Genomic DNA, 25,360 nt, shown 5'->3' on the forward strand with positions numbered 1-25,360 from the left:
TTGTGCCACGAGGAGCAATAGGAAGAGAAGTAGACGCTTCGGTGAAAGAATGGAAAAAAGAAGTGATCAAAGGAGTGAGATAAAAAAATAATGGCAGGGACAGACTTCTGTGTGGGATTATTTAATAATAAGGTAATTAATGCTTTATACCTCACTGACTCCTTTCATACAAGGATCACAAAGCGCTTCACAAACATTAATTAATCTTCCCTAACATCCCTGCAGGGAAGATCACCGAGTTACTGAGCATAAGGGAAACCTTGTCACTGATGAAGGTGGCTGCTCTCTAGGCATGATGGATGCTTGGGTGTGATAGCGGGACGGGGAGAGTTTCTCTTCCTTGCTGATGACTTTGAATAATTTGCCATAACTTCCTCAGAGAGGAAAAATGTCTTTGAGTTGTCATGGGCAGCTGGGACTGGGCAGAGGCGGGTCTGAAAGATGACCCACACTAAAGCCGTTGAGCGTCCCTGAGGACATGGAGCAGGCAGGGGTCTATCCAGGCAACCCCCAGCGCCAACACCCACACAAGGTTTGAGTAAGCGTAAGGCACCCGTGAAGGGCAAAACTGTGACTGTTGGAAAAAAATGCCAGGGTGAAGTGGATTTCAATTCAGATCTGAGCTATGGCTGGTCCTGCAAAAGGCAGGGCAAAGAACCTCAGGCATCAAAGGGAGAAAGATGTTTTCTGATGACAAACATTCAGCCTGATGTCACTGACCTGTGACATTCAGATGGCTACAGAGGACTGTGTGTCAGTGTGGGATTTTATGTCTCCAGAGTAGTAAAAATGTCTAAGTTAGTTTGTGGCTCCAGGAAAGACACTCATCCCCAGCTGTGCCAGAAGAGCGTCCCTTCTGCATGATGTCCTGCTCTGGAGAGGTGGAGGGCCCACCTTTGGGATGTCGGAGCATCCTGGTGGGATCACGCTGTCATTGCTCAGCTTTGCAAATATCTTTGGTTGTCCCTGTTCCTAGATCCTGGTAGCAGTGCCAGCATGGCTGCGCAAGACCCAGACTCAGGCTGCCCGCATGGAAAGAAGCAGCTGCCAGGTCAGTGAGCAATGGGTGTGTTTTGGGGTTTTTTTCTTTTTGTAGACAGTTTATGAGGAAGTTGAATGCGGGATAAGGTTGTGAGATGGGGAAGAAGCAGATTTGGGGTGAAATGGTCTGGAAGGATTGGCAATCAGCTGGGGTGCAGGAGTTGGGAAACATGGCTGGGATGTCCCTTGCTTGGCAGTATCTGCATTGGGATTTCATGCAAAAATGAAATTAAGAGAGGAACGACCAGCCTTCAGAATAGCAAAGACTGTGCTTGGAGGAGTCATCCTTCACCTGGCCTGATTATACTGTTAAACCAAAACCTGAGCCCAGCTGGTTAGCCTGAGGCTCAGAGGGGAAGTGTGCGCAGCAGTCCTACATCTCTGGAAGCTTCTGGCCTCCTGCCCCCTCTGTCCACTCTGCGACCCAGCTGACCCCAAAGATCCAGCTCTGTCCCACAGAATCACAGAATCACTGCAGTTGGAAAAGACCTGTAAGATCATCAAGTCCAACCACCAACCCAACCCCACCATGCCCACTAAACCATGTCCCGCAGTGCCACATCCACACATTCCTTGAACACCTCCAGTGATGGTGACTCCACCACCTCCCTGGGCAGCCTCTTCCAGTGCTTCACCACTCTCTCAGTAAAGAAATTTTTCCTAATATCCAGCCTGAACCTCCCCTGGCGCAACTTGAGGCCATTTCCTCTTGTCCTGTCCCAGTTGAACCTCCAGCTGCTCTCAAGGTGTCGGTACACTATGGAAAGCCCATCTTGGCAGCAGTGGGTCACCATGAGCCTAGTGGTACCATCACTGGTCCTTGTGTCCTTGGAGGCTGGAGGCTGAGGGCCAGGGCCTGGCTCTGATGAGAGCTGGTGGATATCCACTTGCTTTTCCAGCTTTCACCTGGGAGGTGAGGGCCAACGACCGAAACTACCACATGCAGTTCAAGAAGAAATTTGCCTTCTGTTTCACCAAGAAGAAGTATGCGGTGAGTCAGCCTGGGCCAGTCCTGGGCCATTTCTTTACTCAGCCCCTGATTCCTGAGCTGGTGGTGGTTGGGGGTGGCATGAGAGAGGTGCTGCAGAGTGATCTCCAGTAGAATGGAGAGGCACATACATAATCCTGAATGAAGAGGAAGGGGCTGCTCTCTGCCTGGTGTCCCAGATGCCCTCTGAAGCTGTCAGACAAGGAGCAGAACTGTATCAGGATACTTTTTAGTCTGATGGTCAAATCAAAAGAAAGAATTTTGAAAAAAGTTTTGATTGAACAAAGCCAGATTTTTTTCCCAGCTGAATAATGACCATCTTGTTGGGGCTCAGCTGGGTATGCTTTAGATGATCAGAAGCAAAATATTTTGTTTCAATTTTAAGTCCCTTTGCTCTAATAAAAATTCTTTTTCCTTATGGCTTTTGTAAATTTTTAAAGGCATCTCTTATGCCATAAAAAGTTGAGAAGTCCTAAAAATACCAGAATGTTTCTGGCATTTTCAAAACACATCCTTGATTCCATGTGGCTGAATTCCTGCTGTGGCTTTGACGTGCCTTTCTTCTGCAGGGCAATGCCATTAAGACAGCCAAGTACAACATCTTTACCTTCCTGCCGCTGAACCTCTACGAGCAGTTCCACCGAATGGCCAACGTCTACTTCGTCTTTGTCATCCTCTTACAGGTGAGGTGGACACCAAGGTAAGAGCAAGTGTGTGAGAGACTGCCTAGCAAAGGAGGCTTGTCTGGTGTTTAGAGTAGGGGACGCTGGTCTAAAATGGTGTCAAGGATGCTGCTTTTCAGTGGTGTTCACTGTCTTCCATGAACTCTGAGGGGTTTAACCTACGTTAAGTTTGATTACTTTAAACTGATTGGATTTGGATGTAAGATAAGCTTATGTAGACCATGCTTAAACAGGAATCTTACCCTCCAAATTCAGCGACCCACATGCATTACATGCATCCAGTTTAAAAAGAGATGGAAATTCAACAAAACAGTTCCACGTAGAGATGTTGATTTGATTCATCTTAGGCAGGTTCCTGCCATCCTCAGGTGCTGGCTGGAGAGGGGAGCTGGGGGCAAGGGGGAGTTACTCAGTCACCTAAAGTGTCCCAAGGTGGGATGAAAGTTGTGTCAGTGGTGTAAAATCTTCCTTCTCTAGACCTTCCCTGAGATCTCCACGCTGCCCTGGTACACTCTGCTGTTCCCCCTGAGCTGCCTTCTCACCATCCGGGGTCTACGAGACCTGATCGATGACATTGTGAGTATGGGTTGGAGCGAAAGGCTGTGAGTGTTTAGTGTAGGTCCCGTAGGGGATGGGCAGCAGAAAGGGCCCCTTTGCTGTGGGGTGAGCTGAAAAGCTTGGGAGTTGCTGTCATTCATCATTCCTGAGGTACCATCAACTCTACCATGTCCAAAATGCTTTTTTTCTTTCCCTTGGGAAGGATGTGACTGGCCGGTTGCTTTCCTTGGGGTCTAGACCCCCATCTCTGTCATCTTTAATATCTTAACCAATGGCTATATTCCCAGGTTGGTCCCCAGAAATACCTTCGGGGAATGTTGCCTCTATTCATCAGAATACATCTTCTGATTGCTTCAGAAAACAGATCTTGCCCTGGGGCTGAGGATGCAGATTGTGGAATTTAAGAGGGTTGTTTTCATGGGACAAGGAAGTCTGCCATGGCCCATCCTTTTCTTTTGGCTGCTTTTTTTTCCTCTCCTCTGTGCAGGGCCGTCACCAAAGTGACAGAAACATCAACAGCAGACCATGTGAAATCCTGTCTGGGAAGAGGTGAGGGGTTTTGGGAAGCTGTACCCACCTTTTCCAGGCCTGTGTGGAACAACAGGTCATCTGAAGTGCTGAGCATCCTTGAGCATAGCAGCTGAGAAAGGTTTTGGTGGGAATGTCCCTGACTCTGCAAACTCTCATCACCTTCCAAAATCTGCTGCAGGTCCAGCTGTTCCCCTGTAGGAATGACTGTATCCCAGTCACAGACAACAGGTCTAAAAAAGCCCTAATTTGCTGTGATAAGCTGGGAGGAGGGTCTCCTGGCCACAGAAGTTCCTCCAAGTCTTCATATCTAACCCACGGAGTCATATTCCTGCTAAACACCGGTCCAGGGAAGGACCAACATTTCCCACCTGCGGCCAGGGGGCTGAAAGTCCCTGCCACCTCTAGGTACGGGGGATACGGATGTGACAAATGGGTCCTGTGCCATCCTCAGTGCCCAGCCATCCTTCGGTCATGCAGATGGTACCATGGTGGCAGAGGAACAAACAATCTGGAGACCCCATTCATGCAAGAAGCTGGGACAGACACAGGCTGGTCCAGAGGACAGAAACAGCCGCGGCCCCCATTCCCACTGCTCTGCAGGGATAACAACTTCCCTCCTAATTCTCCTGCAGCTTCCGCTGGCAGAAATGGCGTGACATCTGCGTTGGAGACATCGTCCGCCTGCGTAAGGAGAGCTTCGTCCCGGTGAGCGGGGCCCCGGAGCTGGCTGCATGCCAGGGGCAGGAGGGGGGAGTTTTGGTGAGGAGGGGCTCAACCAGGTCCTCTCTCCCCCTTTTTGCTCTTCAAGGCCGACATGCTCTTGCTGTGCAGCTCAGAGCCCAGCAGCCTGTGCTACGTGGAGACTGCCGACATTGACGGGTGAGGAGGGGGACAGGGGACCGCTATTGCCATGGGGGGAAAGGGGCAGAGACACCTCAGCCAACGACTGAAGCCTCCAGTCTTGGGGACCCCCTGGCATTGGGGGGGGTCAGGCACGCTGGGAGGGCTGCAAGTCCAGCAGAAAGCATGGGATGTGGGGGATCCTCAAAAGCTAAACCTACAGACACCCCAGAAATGGGTTTTGAGCCCCTAATTTTGAAAATGGGAAGCCAAAAACACTTTTGGGGCTTCCACAGAGCAGCTGGTGACCTCGGGCATCTCTCTCCATCTCTCGGCTCCCTCCCAGCCACACCGAGGACAGCAGCTGCCCGTCCCTCCCGCCTCCGTCTGCAGGATGATTTAATGGCAGGGTCTCTGGGCCAGAGCTTCCTCCCTGCATGAGTGCTCGATGTCTGGCATGATAGGGCCCTATCTCGCTTTTCATTGCCATCACTCATGTAATCACCCGATAATTAATGGCCATCTCTGTCCCATGGGTCTGACAGCAGAATTAACAGCTCTGTCACCCTGCAGGGTTGTTTTATTTTTCCCTCCCTGGCTCTTGTTCGCAGGGAAACGAACCTGAAGTTCAGACAAGCTCTTCTGGTCACTCACCAGGAGCTGGTGAGCGAGGAGACAATGGCCACCTTTGATGGTGAGTGTCCCGGACTGGCGAGGATGCGGCTATCCCACTGGGATGGGATCGGTTCAGCCTCAAGAAGCCTCTGTCCCCTCAGGCACAAAGTGCCATCAGCCTAACCAGAGGTTGCACTTGCTCCTGCCTGCAAGGCTGGAGGGTGGTTCATGCTGAGAGACCTTGCACGGAGGCCCTTCCCCAGCAGAGTGGCTCTGTGATGGGTCCATCGGAGTTGCGCACCTTGGCCCCACAACGGATCTTGATTTTCCCACTAGAATCAAGTACTTGGCTCCCAAACCTGAGCTCAGACTGTGAATTTTTTCCCCTTTGGTCCTCCACAGGATGCAGACTTCCCTCTCAGAGGCTCTGGGGATGAAGGGGGTTGTGTTTGTACCTTGTCCAATTTTATAGCCCAGTGCGGTTTCTGGACTGAGCACCCTCCCAGCACTGCAGGGTGGCCCTCTGGCTTAGCCAGACCTTAATTTGAGCCATCCATATCCCAACTGCACCTGGAGATGCCCTGGCAAAATCTGAAGCTCCCCTGAGAAGCCCCAGCACCCCTCTTTGGAGGGGGCAAGCGTGGCAGGAGGGGAGGAAGGACCTCTCATTTCCCCCAAAGCCACTACCTGAACCATGCCTTCTGCTCAAGGGAGAGTGACCTGTGAGGAGCCCAACAGCCGCATGCACAGCTTCACCGGCACGCTGGAGTGGAGGGGCGAGACCTACTCACTCGACAGCGAAAGGATCTTGCTGCGAGGCTGCAAGCTTCGCAACACCGATGTTTGCTACGGCTTGGTTATCTACGCAGGTGAGTGCCCAGGCCCAGATCAGGAAAGGCAGAAAATACCCAGGTCCCCGGGGGTTTTTTTAAGCTGCCCAAGCACTTCTAGCATCAGCAGGTCCCATTCTCAGCTGGTACAAAGTGGGAAGACCTGCTGCTCTAACCAAGCCCCCAGAAATGTGTCCCAAGCTTTGCTGGTGTTGGGCTTGCCGGCAGGGAGATGATGTGGTGGTACCAAACATCCGCTTATCCCAGGTTATATTTGAGCTGCATCACGTCCTGGATCCATTTCATTTTGTGGCCTCCTGCACGGATGGCTCAGTGCAGCTGAGAGCTTGGCCATGAGTAGCTGTGGGTAGAGGGGTGGGGTAAGATCTGGTGTAAGCAGCACTTCGAGTGTGCAGCCACGGCTTGATTAACCACTGATCAAGGGATGCGGTCCTCTGAAGTCTTCAGAGGTGGGGAGATATTGTTATGGAGGAAACCAGCATCACTTAGCTGCAAGTCAACCTTCTGGGGGCTGTGGACTTGTGTTTTTATTTCTAAAATGTTTCTTGTCCAGGATTTGATTCCAAAATTATGAGGAACTGTGGAAAGATCAAGCGGAAGAAAACCAAGCTAGACCGCATGATGGACCGGCTGGTGATCATAGTGAGTGTGGTGCAAACACCTCCTGTGCTGGTCCACCAGCCTCCTGGGGTTGCTCACGAGTCTTCTCATGAGAGGCTGCTTGCTTGGGTGATGCTGATTTTCTTAAGCTTGCAATATTTTGCTCAAAATATCTTGGGTTTAACATGTTATGGGCAAATACCAAGTGATGTTCCCAGGAAGTGGCAGTTGCTGGGTCTGAAGCAGTCTGCGTGGTGGTTGTGTTGCTTAAACCCTGGACCCTGGCGGCTCTGAGCCCTCAGCGGTAGAGCAGCCCTTCAGACCAGGGAGCTGGAGTATTCAGGATCTCCAAGCGCTCTTGGCCTGCTTTATTCATCCGTAACGATGCAGGTCTGAGGAAGCGGTTTGTGCTGAGGGACCTGCAGGCTGTGGCTCAGCACAGAGTAGATGGAGGACGAGGGAAGGATGAGCCTTTCCTCTGTGGGAAGCAAAGCAGCGTGGTCATAACAATGAATTGAATGGCTCTTATTCCGGTTCCTGGTGGTTGAGTGTCTTCACTTCTCAGACTGGCCACTAGCATTCCTCCGTTTGCCGGTAACTTCAGCAGGAAGGCTGCAGGATGCCCCTTGTCCAGGGAGATGGTGTCTGAGGCAATGAGGAGGGTGGGAAAATTGGGTTTTGCTGTACGTGTGATGTGGATGTGTCAAGCTGAAATACATGCTGTGATCCTTCATCTCCGCCCAGGATAAGCTCTGAGAACCAGCTTCAGGCACAAGGACACCTTTCTGCAGGTTTACAGCTAAATGAGACAAACAGTCTGGAAGGGGCAATGGTTGGTCCTAGAAAAGAGTCTGGTGGGCTCTGTGTGATGGGCCATTCTCATCCTGGCTTCCCATCTCAGATCTTCCTGGTGCTGTTGGTCACATCGCTGTGCCTCGCCGTTGCCTCTGGGTTCTGGGCCAGGATGTTCCAGGAGAAGCACAGCTACCTCTCTGCTCTCTACAAGCACACGACCCCTGCCCAGCAGGCCTTCTTCAACTTCTGGGGCTTCACGATCCTCCTGAGCATCATCATACCCATGTCCATGTATATAACGTAAGAACAACAGAGCTTGCAAGTGATCAGCGATCCGTACCCCGCTCCCTACCCTTGGCCATCATCTGGCACATTGGTTTGCAATGGGGCTGCACAAAAGATCCAGCTGTGACCCTATGCAAGTCATTCCCATATGTTCCCTAAGCCATAAGAGGGTAAGGATGGATGGGGTGTGTATCTTACAAACATGGATTATGTGCTTTGAGATGTCAGATGAAAGCCAGAAAAGAGGTGCAAAGACACGTACTGATGTTGGAAATGGTAGACAGGCTGAGGATGAGACTGATGAAGGTGGTGTTTCCCCACTGAGCAGCAGCAGGGTGGGGAAGAGAAGGGCACAACCATTGTGAAGAGGCAACAATCACAATTTGTGCTGGAAAAAGCAGTTTCCAAACTTTTCAGCCCTTCACTGAATCTCCAGATCTATGAATTTTGTCATCAAGGGCCAGATTTCCAGAGGGAAGCCCAGTTGCCTGGGACCCAGTGGGCTCTCAGTCCAGTGTGATGAGCCTTCTGGAAACCTGGCCACGAACAATGAAAACCCCTTTGCTTCCCCCAAGCTCAGAGCAATAGGATCCAGGCGGGGAGTTCCCCTCTGCCCTTTGTTCTTGTGTCAGATCCCCAAGTGCCTCCGGGATGTGAGTAATGCAATCTCCTTCCCCAGAGTAAGTTTTCTTCTACCTGACTCCCTAGGTTTGAATTCATCTATCTGGTGAACAGCTTTTTTATCAACTGGGATCTGGAAATGTATTACGCTGTCAAGGACATTCCAGCAAAAGCCAGAAGCACCAGCCTCAATGATCAGCTTGGCCAGATCGAATATATCTTCTCGGACAAGACTGGCACCTTGACACAGAACATTATGAGCTTCAAGAAATGCTGTATCAATGGGACCATCTACGGTAACTTTTAGTGGAAGCAGGTTGGTAGGGACTCATGAGTTAGGTAAACCTTGAATTGGTTCTTTCCACTCCTCCTGGCTTGCTAGGAAGCTCGGGGCATGGGGGTTGATCTTGGTGGTCCAGCGTGTAGACAGAATATGCTGTAGGAATTCAGCATGTTCTCATCTCCCATGTTATCAGTGCTTTGCAGTCACACTTGTCTCATGTTCCCAGTGCACGGAGTCGGAGCACAATTCTGCCCTGCTAAGATGGGTGCCTGCCTTTCAGGAGATGTATCGTGCCCCAAACTCAGCTGAGATCAGCTAGGTTTTCCCTGATAAAAAAGGGAGCCTGGGGTTAGGAGCCCAGCACAGCTACATGGCAAACACATAGTCTGAGTGAGGTGGATCCCACCTGGAATAATTAGCTGATGCTGGCCCAGGTAGCTAGGACAGGGCAGGCAGAGGAGCCACGGCGTGATGGGTCAGTGAAGCCCATGGATTTTTATTTTCTGTGAAGGTCTTGGAGAGAAAAAGGAGGTTTTGCTTTTCTTCTTTGCATCATTTTCCAGTGAATCGCCAGCTTGGTTTCCAAATCTGGGCACTTTGAGGCTTTCAGGTGACCTGTGGAGGAGGCAAAGAAATTCTCATTCCCCTTTGTTGTTTCTTTGCAGTGAATGCATGTAATTGCTGTTTGCTTTTTTTTTTATGATTCTGGTTGTTTTTCCCCTTAGAAACCCGAGAATTGCCAATTCCTTCCTCTTCTTATTGCTATACTTAACTCGAGCTCTCGGCTGGCTTCTGGGAGCTGTCTCAGTGCTTAATTAGTGAAATTTAGTGAGCGGGGCAGGCCAGAGCTTTAGCGTGGAGCTCCTTTTTCCTGAGATACGTATCAGGCACTTGAGACAAACGGAGAGTGATAAAAGCAAAGAGGAGGGGAAGAAAATATCTAGCAAAGTTTTTAAAGCAGGAATAAAACCCATTTTCCCCTGCCTGATGTATCATGTTGCACCTCTGTGATAGCAGCATCGCCGTAATCCCATCGGTTTCTGGCCAACTGCAGAGTCTCCCAGGAAATGCGGGTGAAAGCTAGACCTGAATTTTTAACATTAAAAACGTGTCGAAAGTCTGAACAGTCCAAGAGCCAAATAAGTCAAACCTGGATATCCTAACGGAGCCTGGCTCATGACCGACACCGAGTAGATGCTGAAAACCTGTCCCTTTTTGGCAGTCTTTTAGCCAGCAAAAGCAGCATCCCTTCTAGAGAAATTGCTCGAAGCCCCCACTGGTGACACTCCCTACCAGCTCTCTATTAATTGAATTATTTTTATTTTGGCAGGTACAGGCACAGGCCATGAGAACAAACAGCCATCGGTGCGTAACTCCCTTCTCCCATGTAACGTGGGGCCAGATGCTGCTCCTCACCGGGGCCAAAGCCGTAGCAGTTATTGATTACACGGGCGGCAGGCCCAGCCTTTTGTTTTGGAGCACAGCTTCCTTACAGTGGGGTCCCATGCTGTAAGGGAGTGGCGTGTGTTTCCTTGGGCTGGCGAGTTTGCCGATCCTCAGCTGCCAGTAAAGGACAGCGGAACTGGGTTTATAAAATAACACAGTTCTGATTTTTATTTTTTTTTTTTATTCCCAACCTTTTTATACTCACCCTCTTGGTGTAGACAATGCAGAGCTTGGCTTACGGACTCTGATCTGGATCGGACCACGCCAGCACAGGGTTGCTGTATTGCAACCCAGCAGCATCCCCGGTGCAGAGCCCCGTGCTCGGTCTCTCTTTCGGGTGCCTGCAGCCTGCCTGTGCCTCTTGCAGGGATCGGGGTTGACCTGGAGCCACCACGGGGAGAAGAAGTTGGACTTTTGCGACACGATGCTGCTGGAAGCCGCTCGACAGGACAGCGACCCCGTGCTGAGGGAGTTCCTGAGGCTGCTGGCCCTCTGCCACACTGTCATGGTGGAGGAGAAGGGTGGTGGGTTGGCCATGGTGGTTGACATGCTCGGAGCGGGGTCAAGCTGCCGTTCAAGGCGTTGAGGTTGTGACGGCTTTTTCCATCGCCCAGCAAAGCTCTGCTGTGTGAGGAGCAGGTGGCGTGAGAGCCCGGGATGCTTTGTGCCACTGTCCTAGCATCACGGACGTGTATATTTGGGTTTGTTTTAAAGCTAATTAGTTGGAACAGAAGCACAGGGGGAATAATCCATCCCTGTCTGGGCACTTGTCCTGCCTGGGGCAATGAGCAGAACAGATGAGACAAGTAGGACTGAGTTTCCCTCGCCTGGTGACTTGGACTTTAGGGTGTCCATAGATAATGTTGGTGCTGGGCAAGAACAGGCTGTTTCAGATGTCCAAGAGTTGCTTGGCTGGGAGTCTCCTTGTCTAACCCCTACTCCTCTTCTGCAGACCAACTGGTTTATCAGGCAGCTTCACCAGACGAAGAAGCACTGGTGTTGGCAGCCAGGAACTTGGGGTACGTCTTCCTGGCCCGAACACAAGACACCATCACCATCAGTGAGCTGGGGAAGAAAAGGACGTACAAAGTGCTGGCCATGCTGGACTTCAACAGCGATCGCAAGAGGATGTCTGTCCTGGGTGAGCAGGACGGGGTGTCTCAAGGGGCCCCTCCAGGAACATGGGGGGTCCCTTCCATACTCTGCCCTACAAGGGATGGCACCGGGATGGCCGCGATTGTCTGCAAGTGGCAAGGGCTCCTAAGGATCATCCTGGTCAGCCCTGTGGTTTTGCTCACACTGATACCTTGGTGAAGGCAGCTGAGAAGGGTTTGAGCAGCCAAGAGAGAGCGAGTAAATCAGGGGCTCAGAGGAGGTGTGTGAGGAGCTGACAGTCCTTGAGGCCTGATCCCGCCTCGTGGCGGTGTAGATCTGGGGAAATTCCTGTGCTTCCTATGACCACAGGCAGAAAAGCACCAGCATCCCCCGCAGTGCCTTCTGCAGCATGGCCATTGCATGGGGACAGCGAAGAGTGGGAGCCATCTCTCTGGGTACCTGAGTTGTCCTTCCCCTCCCGCCCAGTGCGAGACCCCCGGGGCATGATCCGGCTCTACACCAAGGGGGCTGACACGGTCATCCTGGAGAGACTGCAGAGGCGAGGGCCCAATGAGACCTTCACCGAGATGGCGCTGGATGTGAGTCCCACGCCAGCCGGGGGTGGAAAGGGCTGGTGTCCCTGCTGCTGGCTTTGGGCTGGGTGTCCTGGAGTCCCCTGTTGCTCTTTCGCCCTCTGGCTTCAGGATTTTGTTTCTTCTTTCTTCCTTCTGCTCTAGGAGCCTCATCTGCATATGGGACAGGGGCTAAGAGGGCATCAAATCCACCTTTGGTGTTCTGCATGGACCAGTTGCATTACAAGGATGCTCATGGGGATGTTGTAGGATGGGGGAGGGAGTCAGAGCCCAGAAGGAGACCCTCAGACGCTGAAGTGTCTCTGGCTCTGCCCATCGGAGCATCGTGGCTGGCTGGCCTGATGCCCTGGTCCCCTGTGAGAGCCATCCTGGTCGAGGGAAGGGAGACCTGATCTCTCATCTCTGCAGCGCTTTGCAGAGGAGACGCTGAGGACTTTATGCCTGGCCAGCAAGGAGGTGAGCGAGGTCGAGTACAGCGAGTGGAGCAGGAGGCACCGCGAGGCCAGCGTCCTGCTGCAGGACCGCGCACGGGAGCTGAACAAGCTGTACGAGGAGATGGAGCAGAATCTGCAGGTGGGATGAGGACAGGGTTTAGGAGGAACTGGCTGTGCTGGTCCCACAGAGGGTAGGAGTGTGGGGTTCGGCTCTCTGGGATGAGGGGGTGAAGTGTCCAACCCAACACCCACCCCCTGGGTGGGATGGCAGGTAGAGTTCCCCCCCAGGCGTGACTTTGTGACATGCCGGTAGACACTGGATTAGATATCTGTCAGGTCATGTCCACCCATGAGCAAGGACTCCTGGTTGGATCCGGGGCAATTCCCATCGCCGTATCTTGCCTGGCCCCATGTCATGACACCCACTCACTGTCCTTCCAGCTGCTTGGGGCCACGGCCATTGAGGACAAGTTGCAAGATGGAGTCCCTGAGACCATCCAGCTGCTGAAACTGGGCAACATTAAAGTGTGGGTGCTGACGGGAGACAAACAAGGTCAGTGGAGGCAACCCCAGACCCCACCAACACATTTCAGCCTCTCCTCTAACCAGGACCAGAGAAGAGATGAGACCCTGGGAGTGGGCAGCAACCAGGTTCTGCTGTTCCCTTTAATATACAATAGCAGCACATCCCACAGATCCTGATACCCATGGGGAAACTGAGGCGGGGGAAGCCATCTGCGTGATGGCACAGAGCTGGAGCACAGCCCCCAGCAGCTGCTGTCCACCAAGGGCTATTGGACCCAAGGGCTGGGGGCTGCCCTGGGATGGGGGGGCAGCACCATTGGCCGTTGACACCTGCGTGTTGCAGAGACCGCAATGAACATTGGCTATGCGTGCAAGCTGCTCACGGATGACATGGAGATCCTGGAGGAGAAGGAGATCAGGTGAGGAATCGTGACCTCCTGGTTGAGGACATTGTTGTCCCCGCTGAAGACAGCTGAGGGCATAGGAACCTGTGCAGGGTGGGCAGAGCTTGACTCTGCCAGAGATGCTTCTCCTTCCCTGTCCCAGCCTGGATGTCCATGGCCCTCATCTGCTGATGCTTTTCCAGGCCCCCCCATCTGTTTCTGTCCCTACAGCATTCTCCTCCTTGGCAGGCTTTGACCAGAAAGTGCTTAAGCTGTCTCTCCAGCCTCTAAACCACAGGCTGATTTCTGATATCATTGAGCCCTTGAGGCCCCTTCTCTGTCTCCTCTATTCCCACCACTGGGTACCAGCCCCATCTCCCTGGAGCTGACTTTGAGATGGCAAAGGCCAACTGTAGGTCTCAGTCGAAGCCAGGCAGCGTGCCCAGTGTCCTCAGCTCAGCCCCAACCACCCCTTCCTCGCACAGCGAGATCCTCGAGGCTTACTGGGTGAGCAACAACAACCTCAGGGGCAGCGGGGAAGCCCTGTGCAGCAGCCGCCTCTCCCAGCAGCGCCCAGAGGCCTCGCGCCACAAGAAGAGAGCTATCATCATCAGCGGGGAGTTCCTGGTAAGGTGGCACTTGGATGCTCTTCTCTGCTCCCTGCCTGCGTTGGCAGATCGCTCTTTCTGCCCTGGTGCTATCAAAGTCCTGGGTAGCACCAACACGTGGAGAACGTGATGCCCCTCCTGCCCAAGGGGTGGGAAAAGCCCATTTTGGGCTGGAGAATGAAGAGTGGAGAGGGGGACAACCTTGCACGGATCATTTGGTGTTGGGGAGCTTCGTCCACACCTGCCCGACCAGTCTTCTGGGATGACGCAGGCTGGCGGGTAATCACATGCTCTTCTGGTCATACTGGGACCAACTGGTCTCATGGTCACAGTGCCTGCTGCATGATGAACTTAGAGAAAACTGGGGTCACTTTTTTGTAGCATCTACAAGATTTAAGAGCATTGTTGAGGAGCTGGGGGGTCTCATGCTATGAAGGCTATGGGTGAGGTCCCAACTGCATGTGCTCCCCCCTAAGGACAAAATCCTCCACATGGAAGAGGTGCTGAAGGAGAAGAAGGGGTGGCTGTGGCAGCGGCTGGCTTGCTGCAGGGCTACGGGCTCGCAGGAGCAGGGCAGTCTGGTGGAGAAGGCCTTCGTGGACTTGGCCACCAGCTGCCAGGCGGTGATCTGCTGCAGGGTGACCCCCAAGCAGAAAGCCCTCATCGTGCAGCTGGTGAAGAAGCACAAGAAGGCCATCACGCTGGCCATCGGGGATGGGGCCAACGATGTCAACATGATCAAAAGTGAGGCTTGGGGCAGGGGGGAGTGTGGGTTTCATCCAGCCCATCCTGCTGGTGGGGAGTGGTGGTGCCCCATCTGCCTCTCCTTTGAGGTGAGGAGCTGGGAGGGGAACCCCCCCAAACCAGTTCTCCATGTTGCTGTGTGGGAGGGGAGCGAGAGGCACAGGACCAGGGCCAGGACCAGCCTTGGACTAGAGCAGGGTGGACCACTTGCTTTGCCAGTGGGGATGAACCTTGATGAAACTTCAAGCCCCAATCTGGGCAGCTGGCAGAGACGTCCCTGCCCCTCTCCAGCAGCCCTGACATGGGGCTGAGCTCTTCACATGCCCAGCCATGCCTGGCATGTCACTCCCGCAGTCGTGGCACGTGACGGAGCACCAGGCTCCCCAAAAACCTCCCCACCTGCGTTTCACACCCTCCTGTCCTCTGCAGCCGCTGACATCGGGGTGGGCATCAGCGGGCTGGAGGGCATGCAAGCCGTGCAGTGCAGCGACTATGCCCTGGCGCAGTTCTCTTACCTCCAGCGCCTCCTGCTCGTCCATGGCCGCTGGGCATATCTGCGCATCTGCAAGTTTCTCCGCTACTTCTTCTACAAGACCTTTGCTGGCCTCATGGCCCAGGTCTGGTTTGCTTTCCACAGCGGATTCACGGCTCAGGTGAGAGATGCTGCCATTAGCAGGGGTCACATCCATCCCGTGGAGTTTTGCACACCAGTGTTGCAACCCCCCTGCTGAGGACCCCATGCAGGTCTTGTGCCTGGTACTGCCTGATGGGCATGTGTCCACATCACTGTCCTGGTGTCCTTTCTCCCTTGCCCTGGTATTGGGCTGTCCAATTTTTTGGGGTTGCCTGGCTGAGATGCAACTGGTTATCTGCTTTTTACCTGTCTGGATTGGGAAAAGCACCCTGGGGACATCTGGGATGTCCTTGTGAGCTGCAGCTCAGTCTCGGATAGACGCAGGGAAAGATCCCACGTGCATTAAGCTGGTTTTCTCCAAAATGGGAGCTTTTACCCAAGGGCCATCAGTGTGACTTCACCACCACTGTGTGGCTCTGGCCCCACATCTCCATCTGCAGCACAGCCCCCCCAGTCGCTGCAGACAACGTGGGGCTGATGCAGAGCCTGGGGCAAGTCCACGGGGATTTCCCCAGAGTTTGGATGTGAGTCTCGTGGACTCACCCCGATGCCTGGGCATCCTTTCTGAGTCTTTCCAAAGCACCACTGAGCTCACAGCTGCTTTCTTCTCCCTTCTAGCCTCTGTATGAGGGCTGGTTCCTTGCACTCTACAACATTTTCTACACCACTTACCCTGTGCTGTCCATGGGCCTTCTGGAGCAGGTATGGGTTCACTGGGCTGCATCCAGCCCCTGTGCCTGGAGGCTGCATCCTCACTGGGTGTGAATTAGCCCAGCCGTCACTGCACTCCATCCACGTGGCTCTTTCTTTGTGCTGGGACGTGGTACCAAGCAGCTCAATGGGCATCTGTAGGTCACCAATGGGCCTGGGGTGCCTCTGTTCCCTGTCACCCCAGAGCAAGCGGGTGGAGGGACTCACTGCAGCTCTCCTGAAGGGTGTGTTGGGTGGGGTGGCCCAATCCTGCTTCCCAGTGTTTGTGGGAAGGGTGATGCTTAGCCCCCTCCTGGCAGGACGTGAGTGCCAAGAAGAGCCTGGAGTTCCCTGAGCTCTATGTGATTGGGCAGCAAGACGAGCTCTTCAACTACCGTGTTTTCGGCATCACTGTCCTGCACGGGGTCAGCACCTCACTCGCCAGCTTCTACATCGCGCTCTGGGCCTTTGAGGACCGCGTTGGCAGCAAGGCTGTTGGCGACTATGAGTCGTTTGCCGTCACAGTGGCCACGTCGGCGTTGCTGTCGGTCCTTGTGGAGGTGAGTGCTGGTCTGTCCTTCCCCATCCTGACTCCTGGAGACATGTTCAGGGACTACAGGTGGGCTCAGCCCTGGGCCCTCTGACATGATCAGCAGCAGCTTCGTGGCTGGGGGACGATCTCCCTTTGGGCAGAGGAGGAATTAGGGACCAGTGGCTGTATGGAAGAGGGTCCCCACATTCTCTGTGTGCTCTCCCCTCGCCCCTGCAGATCATCCTGGACACCAAGTTCTGGACAGTGTTGTCCTTCCTGACTGTCGCAGTCAGCCTGCTGCTCTTCTGCCTCTTCTCCTTCCTGACCCAAAGCATCGGTGCCTTCAGGATAGCCCCTGCCATCTTTTGTTTCCCAGGTGAGATGCCCCAGGGAACCTCATGGTTCTTCCCTTCCCCGAGCCAGGGGAGCCCATCCTGGGCTTGGTGCTACAAGCTGTTTCCCACCTTGTAGATCATCTCTTCATCACCACTTCTTGATCTTGCTGTCTTGATTTTTTACTCCAATTTAGGTGCCATCTCCTCTTTAGACCCCTCAACACCTTTGTGGGTGGGGGCCTGTCCCCTGACAGTTGTTCCCTCTGTCCTCTCCACTTTCCCTACATCACCCACCAACTTCTTGCATTGACAGACGCCAGCCGGAACGCCCTGACCGACCCTTACGTCCTGCTCGTGGTCCTGCTGTCCCTGGTGGTGAACACCATCCCCTCGCTCACCGTCCGCTTGTACCGCACCATCGCGGGCAAAACCACCATCCAGCAGGTGAGGGCTGTGCGGGGGCTGGCATGGGGAGGGGTCTGCCTCTTGCCAGCGTTGGTGTCTGGGGCTGGTGATGGGAAGGCTGAGGTTCCCTAGGAAAGCCACTGCCTGGGCTGTAGTGGTGGGACGTCACCTCTCCTTGGTGGCATCACTCAGCTGGTGGTGGTCTCTCATAACATTGGTGGCCAAGTCTGGCTCCAGGGGCCTCTCCCCAAACTGGTTCATGGCCTAAAAGGAGGCCCTGAGGCAAGAGACTTGCTCCAGCTCTTGGAGAGGGTCTGCTTTTGGCTGCAGTAAGGAACTGCCCTCCAGGATTCCCTGGAGCTGCCTCTTAGGAGGCACCGGGGTCTGGTGCAGGTCTTGGTACCACCCCTCAGCTTTGGTAGAGCTCATCCCCATCGGGGTTGTGGGTCATACCTTGCTGGTGGTACAAAAAGGTCCTAGATGAGAGCAGGGGTTGAGATTGTGCTCCAGAGCTCCGAGAGTTTTGAAGACCCCCATGAGGGTCCCTACGTTACGCATCCCATCACATCAACTCAGTCATGGTGGAGCTGGGAGCCAAGCTGTGTCTTGGTGGAGGGCGTCCCTGCTCTCACTGTGTATCCCTCCTCGGGGGGCTTGCCTGGGGAGTGGCCACAGCCCTGATTTCCCCATCTCCTTGCAGAAGATCCGCCTGAAGGCCAGGCAGGAGCCAGAGCCCTCGGTGGAGCTGCGTGCCCATGTCCCTCGTGGCTCCTTCCACCGCCGCTCCAGCTACGCCTTCTCCCACCAGGAAGGCTACGCCGGCCTCATCAGCCGGGGGGACAGCCTGCGCACCGGGGGCACCCGCAGTGCCGCCCCAGGCCTCCTGCGCCCAGAGACGACCCCAGCTTTGTCCTCTCTCCCCAGCCCCTCGGCATAGCTGCCCTGGCCGGCATCAACCTCCCACCATGCTGGGACAGGGGAGGTGCCGTCAAGGCACAGAACTGGCTGGCTCCCTCCTTTTCTGGGCATTTTAAAATCTTATTTGGATGGTTTTGAAGCGTGGGCAGCCCCTGTGGCTCCAGAGGGGCTGGTCAAGCCTGGGGGGTGCCGCTCCGGGTGCTGAGCCCTGGGATGTGTCCTGCCAGCAGCTCCATCTCCCCCAGGCAGTGTGTGAATGGGCTTTGCAGGAGCCTGTAAAGCTGTGAAAACCACCAACCGAGCCACGCTCGGCCCCTCGCCCCGCAACTCCCTGGCTGGCACCCCAGCCCCCTTCCCTCTGCTGAGCCCCCTCGGAGCTGGGGCTTCCTCCTGCCCGAGGCTGATCCTGCTCCAGGTTGGACCCACAAACAGCAACTCTGCTGCCCCAGGCTCGTTATTCCACCTCTGAACTAATAAAATGCCCTGATGCAAGATCAGCGGTGGGGCTGGGTGGCGGGTGCAGCCCCTCGCCCCTGCTCGCTCTCTCCCGCGCTGGGGGCCGAGTTGCAGCAGCTGCACGAAGACCCTCGTCTTGTTTTCCCATGGCTGCAAGGAGCGCAGGGCAGAGCCGACCGCCCTCCCCATGCAGGGCTGCATCCGGCGCCCGTGGCTTTCACATGCATCTATCCAACAGATCAGACTCAAGCGGCGTAATTTTAAAATGCCCCCTGTTTTCTGGGGGAGGACCTATGTATAATTGATTACCTGCAGATTTTCTTCTCCCACCAAACCAGCCCGGCTTCTTGCAGCCTCTTCTCATCACTCCCCGACGTTTCCACCTCCTTGTCTTTGCCAGCTCTGCACAAGGTGCTCACGGTGGTGGTGTCTGCTATGTGCCATGTCCCACATATATCTCCACAGCAGTCATGTCCCGCTCCCCCAGGACTGATGTCCCCATCTTTGGGGACAGCTTGTGGCTGCAGGGTGTTCGCTGCAAAGCCCTGAAAAGTACTTTTGGGGAGAGGGCAAAGCATCGGGGTGCCATGCATCAGCTCTGCCCAGCAGGCATGGGAGGACACGTCCTGCAGAGCCGTGCTTTGGGGACATCAGCAGCGGCTGCTGGAGAAGTTGTGTGTGAACAACTGACTGGTGACCGGATCACCCTTTTTATTGTTTTTATTTTTTAATTAAAAGGACTTTAGCTTTTCTCTTGTCTCCTGTAAATCTCTGCTACGCCACCAAGGGAGAAAGCTACACAGAAGGGTCCTGTGGTCCCTCAGTGTGTGCCACCAGCTCTTTGCCACCCGCCAGCACTTGTGCCATGGCAAAATGCACGGTAGGACAAGATATGGGGTAAAAAGATGAATAATTAAATCAGCCACAGGGGCTTGGACCTGCCTGGTGCACATATGACTTGATGGGTTTGTTTAACAAGTGCTTTGGCCTCATCTGCACCGAGTTTGTGAGAATTAAAGTGTTTTCTTTGGGCTCTGGCCAGAAGGGTGCTGGATGGTGCCAAGAAATAAAAGAAGTATCTGAGGCGTCCTCTGGGAAAGCTCTCACCCATGCAACTACCAGGTGGAAAACCGTGGGGTGGGGGGAACCTTTCCCAGCTGCCGGGGCATGATCCCCAAATCTGCCCCCTTGATGCTCTCAGGCCAGGTCTAGGGAGAGGAGCTGAGATGGTTAAAATGGGGCTACCCCTCCCAAGCAGCCCTCCTCCTGCCCGAGCAGCTCCCGCGCTGCAGAGCTGCATCAGGAGGGAACTGACCCACGAGCATCACCGCGGGATATACACACACCCCAGGGTGAATGACTAGAAAATAATTTATTGAAGAAACAGAAAGCTGCAGAAATACAACACAGTCATGACCAGTAGAGGATGAACAAATAGAGATTAATTCTTTTTTTTCTCTTTTAAAACCTGTTGACAGGCTGGAGTTAAGTTTCCTGGTAACTTCCCCTGCATGAGTCGTTGCAAAGAACAAGGAACAAACTCCAGAGCACACAGCACAGTTTGGATAAAGTGCCTGACACATAAGACTCTTTTTTAATATTTTTTTCTTTTTTAACGTTTGTAAATAGCTTAAACAAATATAGTTGCAAGACACAGAGGAGTAACAATTGCATTTCACTGTAGAGTAAAACCTATCCCATGAGAGTAACAATGAAGCAGCAGCAAAAAACCAAATTCAATTTAATTAGAAGGAAAAAGTCATTTAAAAACTCAGAGATGCGGCCCTCGGACCGTGCGGGACGAGGGCGAGCGTCGTCTATTGCTATACAGAAAAATGAGCAATGTTTTCTGGAGGTGGCTGGACTGGCAAACCCGAGGCTGCGGGTTCTTCCTGGCCGGGATTAATTCTGTCTGACTTCTTTTTTTCCTTCAGAAATTTAAGGGGAAAAAGAAAAAAAAAAAAAAGAACAAAAACCTGAATTTTGTTCTTTGCATTTTTAATTTCCTCTCTTTAAAAACCCCAAACAAAGAAAGACACAAGAGGAACCGGATTCTGCGTGGCAGCGTTTGCAGGTCCAGCCCCATCGCCGGCTGCCAGCGCCGCCTCCGCTGCAGGTGTCCTCTGAGACAAGGGAAAAGGAGCCGATTTAATGCTGGGGATGCACGGTGGTGATGACGGTGGCCGGCCGGTGCGGTGCCGGCAGCCAACCCAGCCCAGCGGCATCTTCACGGTGCCCAAAGTGGGTTGGGGAGAGAGGTAACGAGGAGCAGATCATCTTCCCCACCCAGACTTCGGATGCTCAGGAAAAGGGATGAATGGTGATTTTTTTTTTTTTTGCAAAGCCATTTCTCAGCACAGAGAAACGTCAGCTCCTGGCCCACTCTGTGACAACGTCCCGTCAGCGGAGCCGTCGTTAGAGCAGGAAAAGCTCAGCTCTGGCTGTGCCTTAGCGGGGTGACAATGGCTAAAACCCAGCCAGGTGTCCCCAGGAGCCCACGCTCCTCCTGCTTGCCCGGCGGGATGGGGACAGCGCTGCCCCGCTGCCAACGATGGGTTTTCAAAGCACAAAAGCCATCAGTGGAAAACTTCCACCCAAGGTAGAACTGGAGTGCCTGGGGGGCGTCACGGGTAATGAAATGACCCAAATCCCTGAAAACTTCCACAATTGAAGTAGGACACGGTGGCCAGACTGAACCAGCAGGTCTCAGTGGGAGATCCCGGGTCCCCTCCTCTTCCTCACCCTCTGACCGTCTGCTCTCCATCGCCCTCGGAGCTGCCCTTGGGGCCCCGGTTTTCCTCCTGCTCCCCACAGCACAAAAACGCCCTTCGGGGCAACCCTGGTCAAGAGAATTGTCTTTAGGACAGAGCTCAGATTGTCATTACCTGCAGGGAAAAAAAAATCTTTGGTATCGTGGCAAGTTGCTCCTCAAGGCATTTTGGTTGATGTGGGCAGCAGGCATGGCCAGATCCGGTGTGGGGCAGGGCTCAGCCTGCTTGCGGTTGATCCAGTGAGTCCTGGTGGGCTAAAGGACATGGGAGAGCGCTCGGCTCTTGGCTTCTCTGGGGTTTCCCAAGCCACTCGGTTCATGGCCCATGATGGAAACCAGCTGGTCTCTGTAAGGTCCAAGGACTTGTGACCGTGGGTTGCATCCAAGCCTGGTGAGACCTTCTTGCGGTCGGAAATGAGGTCTTGGCCTCCAAGCACCAAAGCTTCTCACGCTGGAAAAGGTCTCGTAGGAGGAAATGGGACACGGGAGGGATGCAGACCTCCCCACAGGACAGAACAATTGGTTAGTAGATGAATGGTGCTGCTGGAGTAAACATAATCTCTTCCTAAAACCCAGGTCCTCTGCCAGTGGGTCCCATGTCTCCCACCACCACCTGGTACTGAGCATCTCAGTACTGGCCGTGAAGAAGGCGAAGGCTGCAGGGACACCGCATTAGACAAGAGATGCAGATTAAAAAAATGCAACCCTACTTTGCTTTTGGGAGCCACTTTGGTGGGGCCTGAAGAAGCTGAGATCTCTTTCCTCGGGGTGGGCTGAGCTTTGGGGCCAACTCTAGAGGCGAAGGATGGAGTGGTGAAGAGGCTGGAGAGGGCTGAGGAATCAGCATTTGAAGGTAAATGCTCTGATAATGGTGGGGAAGAAGAAAGAAGTAGGTACCACTGCCTCCTCTGGGCCCCTATCACCTTCCTGACTTCCAAAGATGTGACTCCTTACTGCCTCTCTCCTCCCGTCTTTAAGCAAGGAAAGGAGGAGGAGCAGGTGGAGGAAGGAGCAGGGGATGCATCCCTGTTTGGGGGGGCTCTCTGGACATTTGCAGAAAGCTCCCTGGCTGTCTAGGGCAGGCAGGGAGACCTTCGAAAGTCCCCTGAGACCTGCGGTGGGCTGTGGTCCTCCAGGACCTCTTCCACTTCTTCTTACGCCTTCAACCAGAACGGGTGCCTCCATGCAGGGTGAGAGCCGGGCTGGGTGGCACAGGAAAGCCGGGCAGGGGCAGACACTGTGCTGGGTGGTGCCTCTCACCCGGACCACATCCTTGGGAAGAAAAACCTCAGAAATGGGTCGCTCCAGTCCATCCCTAGGTCCGGTTGGGCGTTGATGCAGCACCATCTTCAGGGCCTCTTTCTATGCAGGGCAAGGGCAGAGGCAGGTCAGTGAGGTCACCCCAAGGTACCGTACCGGGACGTGGGAGCGTCACCTGGAAAGGTCTCAGCCCCGGGGGGAGGTTTGGGGTGCCCGGGGGTTGTTTCCCTTGTCTCAGAGCACACGAGGAGCCCCGTGGCTTCGCCGGCTCAGGTCATGACAGCTGATTGTCTCTCCTTCTCTCGTCTGCACTTGGGATTTGACCCACAGAGCTGGATAAAGCAAAAAAAAGAAACAACCAAAAAACCAAACCCAAAGCATGGCGAGGAGCTGGACCCCACGGCGGCAGGTGGGACGGGTGGGCACACACACCGGGGTCCAGTGCCCCAGATACCCTTACCCTGTTCGCCGGGCACGGGGCCACGCCGTGCGCCCCGTCCTCCCCGGGGGTCCTCCGAGCAGCCCCCTGCCTCCCCACATCGCTGCCACGTGATTTTCAGGGTGAGGAAAGGAAGAAAAGAGGCGAAGGAAGAAACCAAGGGGATAAACGACGACTCTCCCGTGGTTGCGTGAGTTGGAAAAAAACGTGATCCATGCAGAGAAGTCCTCATCAACCAAAAACTCGTGGACAAAAAAAGCACAGTTTGTCCCCTCCCGCTCCCACCCGACCACCCCTCCCCGAATAATTATTACATTACTTCAAGAAAGAGTATATTTTTTTCATGCATAAATCAAATTCTCATCTTGTCTTTTTTTTTTTGTCTTTTTTTTTGTCTTCTTTAAATTACATTTGAACACAGAACACATATAATAAATACTCTTGTACGACATGACTCAGAGAAAAGTAACACATCTGAACGCAAAGGTATCATCATCATTATTAGTTTTTCTTTTTTTTCTTTTTTTTTTTAAAAGGACTTGTTTAAATATGAAATCTGTAAACTCCAAGGGTCCTTTTTTTAATCTTTCTCTCTCTCTTTCTCTCTCTCTTTCTCTCTCTTTTTTTTTAAATCGTGAAACTATCCCGCTTTCATTTCCTTAACATTCAATATGTCTCCCATTGAACGCGTCAAAGAAATAAGAACATGCCGTCTTCTGCAAAATTATAATTTAACAGTATAAAGCTTCAAGTCACAAATTCCAAAAACTAGCTAAGTAATTTTTTTTTTTATCACATAAACTATACATTAAATATTTTGAGGTATTTCAGAGAACATTGTCAAAGGCTTGTAAGGTCTGTGCTGGGTGGAAAAGAAGGCTTTCTCCTGCATAGAGAACGTCTTTGGTATCACAAGCCATGTGGGTATCAGGTAGAAGTGGGGTGGCTCGGCCACGGGGTTGGGCAAGATCTGGCCAAGGCAGTAGTGTGGAGGGGGAGCAGGGGGACGGGGAGGCGATGGGGTGCGGGATGCTCTGACCTGCTCTGTCAGGTTGCCCAACATGATGGGGGTCCCGGCCGGGCTTGTTGTCGCCAGGGCGGGTGGCCCTGGGCAAGTTTGGTCCAACTCAAAAGGAGCCACCTCAGCCGGAGCCTGAACCAAGTAGGTACAATTCAACCCAAGATTTCCCTAAACTAGACATTCTGGAGATTGCTGCGGAAGAGCATCTTCTCCGGCGGGTTCTCCCGTTGCCTTTTGCTAAAGCTGAGCGGCGGAGTGGAGCGGACCCAGCTGCACCCATCTCCCCCAACAAGCCAAAAATGCCCTTTTGGGGACTTGGAAACGATTTCTGCTGAAAGGTTTCACAGCTCCAAACCGTTCCCTACAGGAGGGGTTGGGAAAAAGCCCAGGGTGAGGCCTTCCACCACTCCTGCCTTCGTCTTCCCGGACAGAAATGCCACAAACCCTCCCTGCGCTACCAAAAAGGGAAAACGAAGCACAAGTCTGAGCTGAGCGAGGAAGAAACACCCCGTGATGAAACCCATGTCTTCATCTCATCGGCTTCCGTGCAGTCCCAGCGCCAAGCCAGCGAAGGACATGGCGCAAGGCCTTTCCCCAGGAGAAACGCCCCACAGAAGGGACCCAGACACCAGGTCAGTGCTCCTGGGGCAAGGGGGGCTGGATGGAGGGACCCTGGGGACCACGCCAGGTTGGGGGGCACAGGGACATCTGAGAGGGTGGCATGCCGGGGAACCAGCACCCCTCCTGCAGCGGGAGGCAAGGGGGATGTTTTCTCTTCAATTAGGACAAGGGTTGGGTTTCTTTCCTTCATCCCAACACCCAAAGACTACAAGAGTTGCCAGAATCCGACCCTTTGGAGAGCTGAGGTAATAGTGAGTCTTTAGGATCAAAGCAGAGGAGCAAAGAAATGGCCACACACCTTTGGTACAAGAAAAAGGCACTCATCTACCACGCTGCCATCCCGGAGTCGCTCGCTTGCCTTCTCCCTCGCTCTCTGGGGACGGGGCTGGGGGGGGTCTGGGGGCAGCGAGAGGCTCTCGGCCGGGGTGGGGGGCTCTCGGCCGGCCCGTCTGTGGGGAGCAGGGAAAGTGGCGTTTCCAGCACAGACCAGACAAGGCAACAAAATCTTTGGTATCAGACGTGATTTTCAAATCACAAAAATTGAAAACTCAAGTGAGGTAGCCTTTATTCTCGGGTTCTCACTAGAAATGTCTTTTGCATCCTTGAGGGCCTGTAGCATTTACTTTTTTTTTTTCTTTTCTTTTTTTTTTCTTTTTCTTTCTTTTCCTTTTTTTCCCTTTTTTTTTTTCTGTGTGTTTTTCACTTCCCAAACCAAGGCCCCCTTCCTGGCTTTTCAGCCCTTGAATACTACTTGATGGGG

At 53.5% G+C, this 25,360-nt stretch overlaps 1 protein-coding gene across 1 annotated transcript; it reads left to right on the forward strand.

Annotated features, from left to right (window-relative positions):
* The first annotated feature begins 996 nt into the window (after positions 1 to 996).
* Positions 997 to 18,052, forward strand: ATP8B3 (ATPase phospholipid transporting 8B3). Its single transcript, XM_059831645.1, has 29 exons — positions 997 to 1,051; positions 1,941 to 2,032; positions 2,599 to 2,712; positions 3,190 to 3,288; positions 3,758 to 3,819; positions 4,434 to 4,506; positions 4,610 to 4,680; positions 5,253 to 5,335; positions 5,967 to 6,125; positions 6,458 to 6,466; positions 6,548 to 6,556; positions 6,661 to 6,749; positions 7,609 to 7,802; positions 8,496 to 8,704; positions 10,022 to 10,056; positions 10,505 to 10,661; positions 11,090 to 11,278; positions 11,719 to 11,831; positions 12,234 to 12,398; positions 12,701 to 12,812; positions 13,128 to 13,203; positions 13,653 to 13,794; positions 14,252 to 14,519; positions 14,949 to 15,172; positions 15,772 to 15,855; positions 16,164 to 16,403; positions 16,613 to 16,751; positions 17,024 to 17,154; positions 17,816 to 18,052. Exons 1-29 carry the CDS (start codon positions 997 to 999, stop codon positions 18,050 to 18,052), a joined length of 3,630 nt encoding a protein of 1,209 aa, XP_059687628.1.
* Positions 18,053 to 25,360: the final 7,308 nt, after the last annotated feature.

Source organism: Gavia stellata, chromosome 32 (assembly GCF_030936135.1).
Source record: "Gavia stellata isolate bGavSte3 chromosome 32, bGavSte3.hap2, whole genome shotgun sequence".
Taxonomy (NCBI): domain Eukaryota; kingdom Metazoa; phylum Chordata; class Aves; order Gaviiformes; family Gaviidae; genus Gavia; species Gavia stellata.

Coding starts and splice junctions, on each gene's coding strand:
- ATP8B3 (XM_059831645.1), top strand. CDS start 997: ATGGCTGCGCAAGACCCAGACTCAGGCTGCCCGCATGGAAAGAAGCAG. Junction 1,052..1,940: donor TGGAAAGAAGCAGCTGCCAG/GTCAGTGAGCAA, acceptor TTGCTTTTCCAG/CTTTCACCTGGGAGGTGAGG. Junction 7,803..8,495: donor CCCATGTCCATGTATATAAC/GTAAGAACAACA, acceptor CTGACTCCCTAG/GTTTGAATTCATCTATCTGG.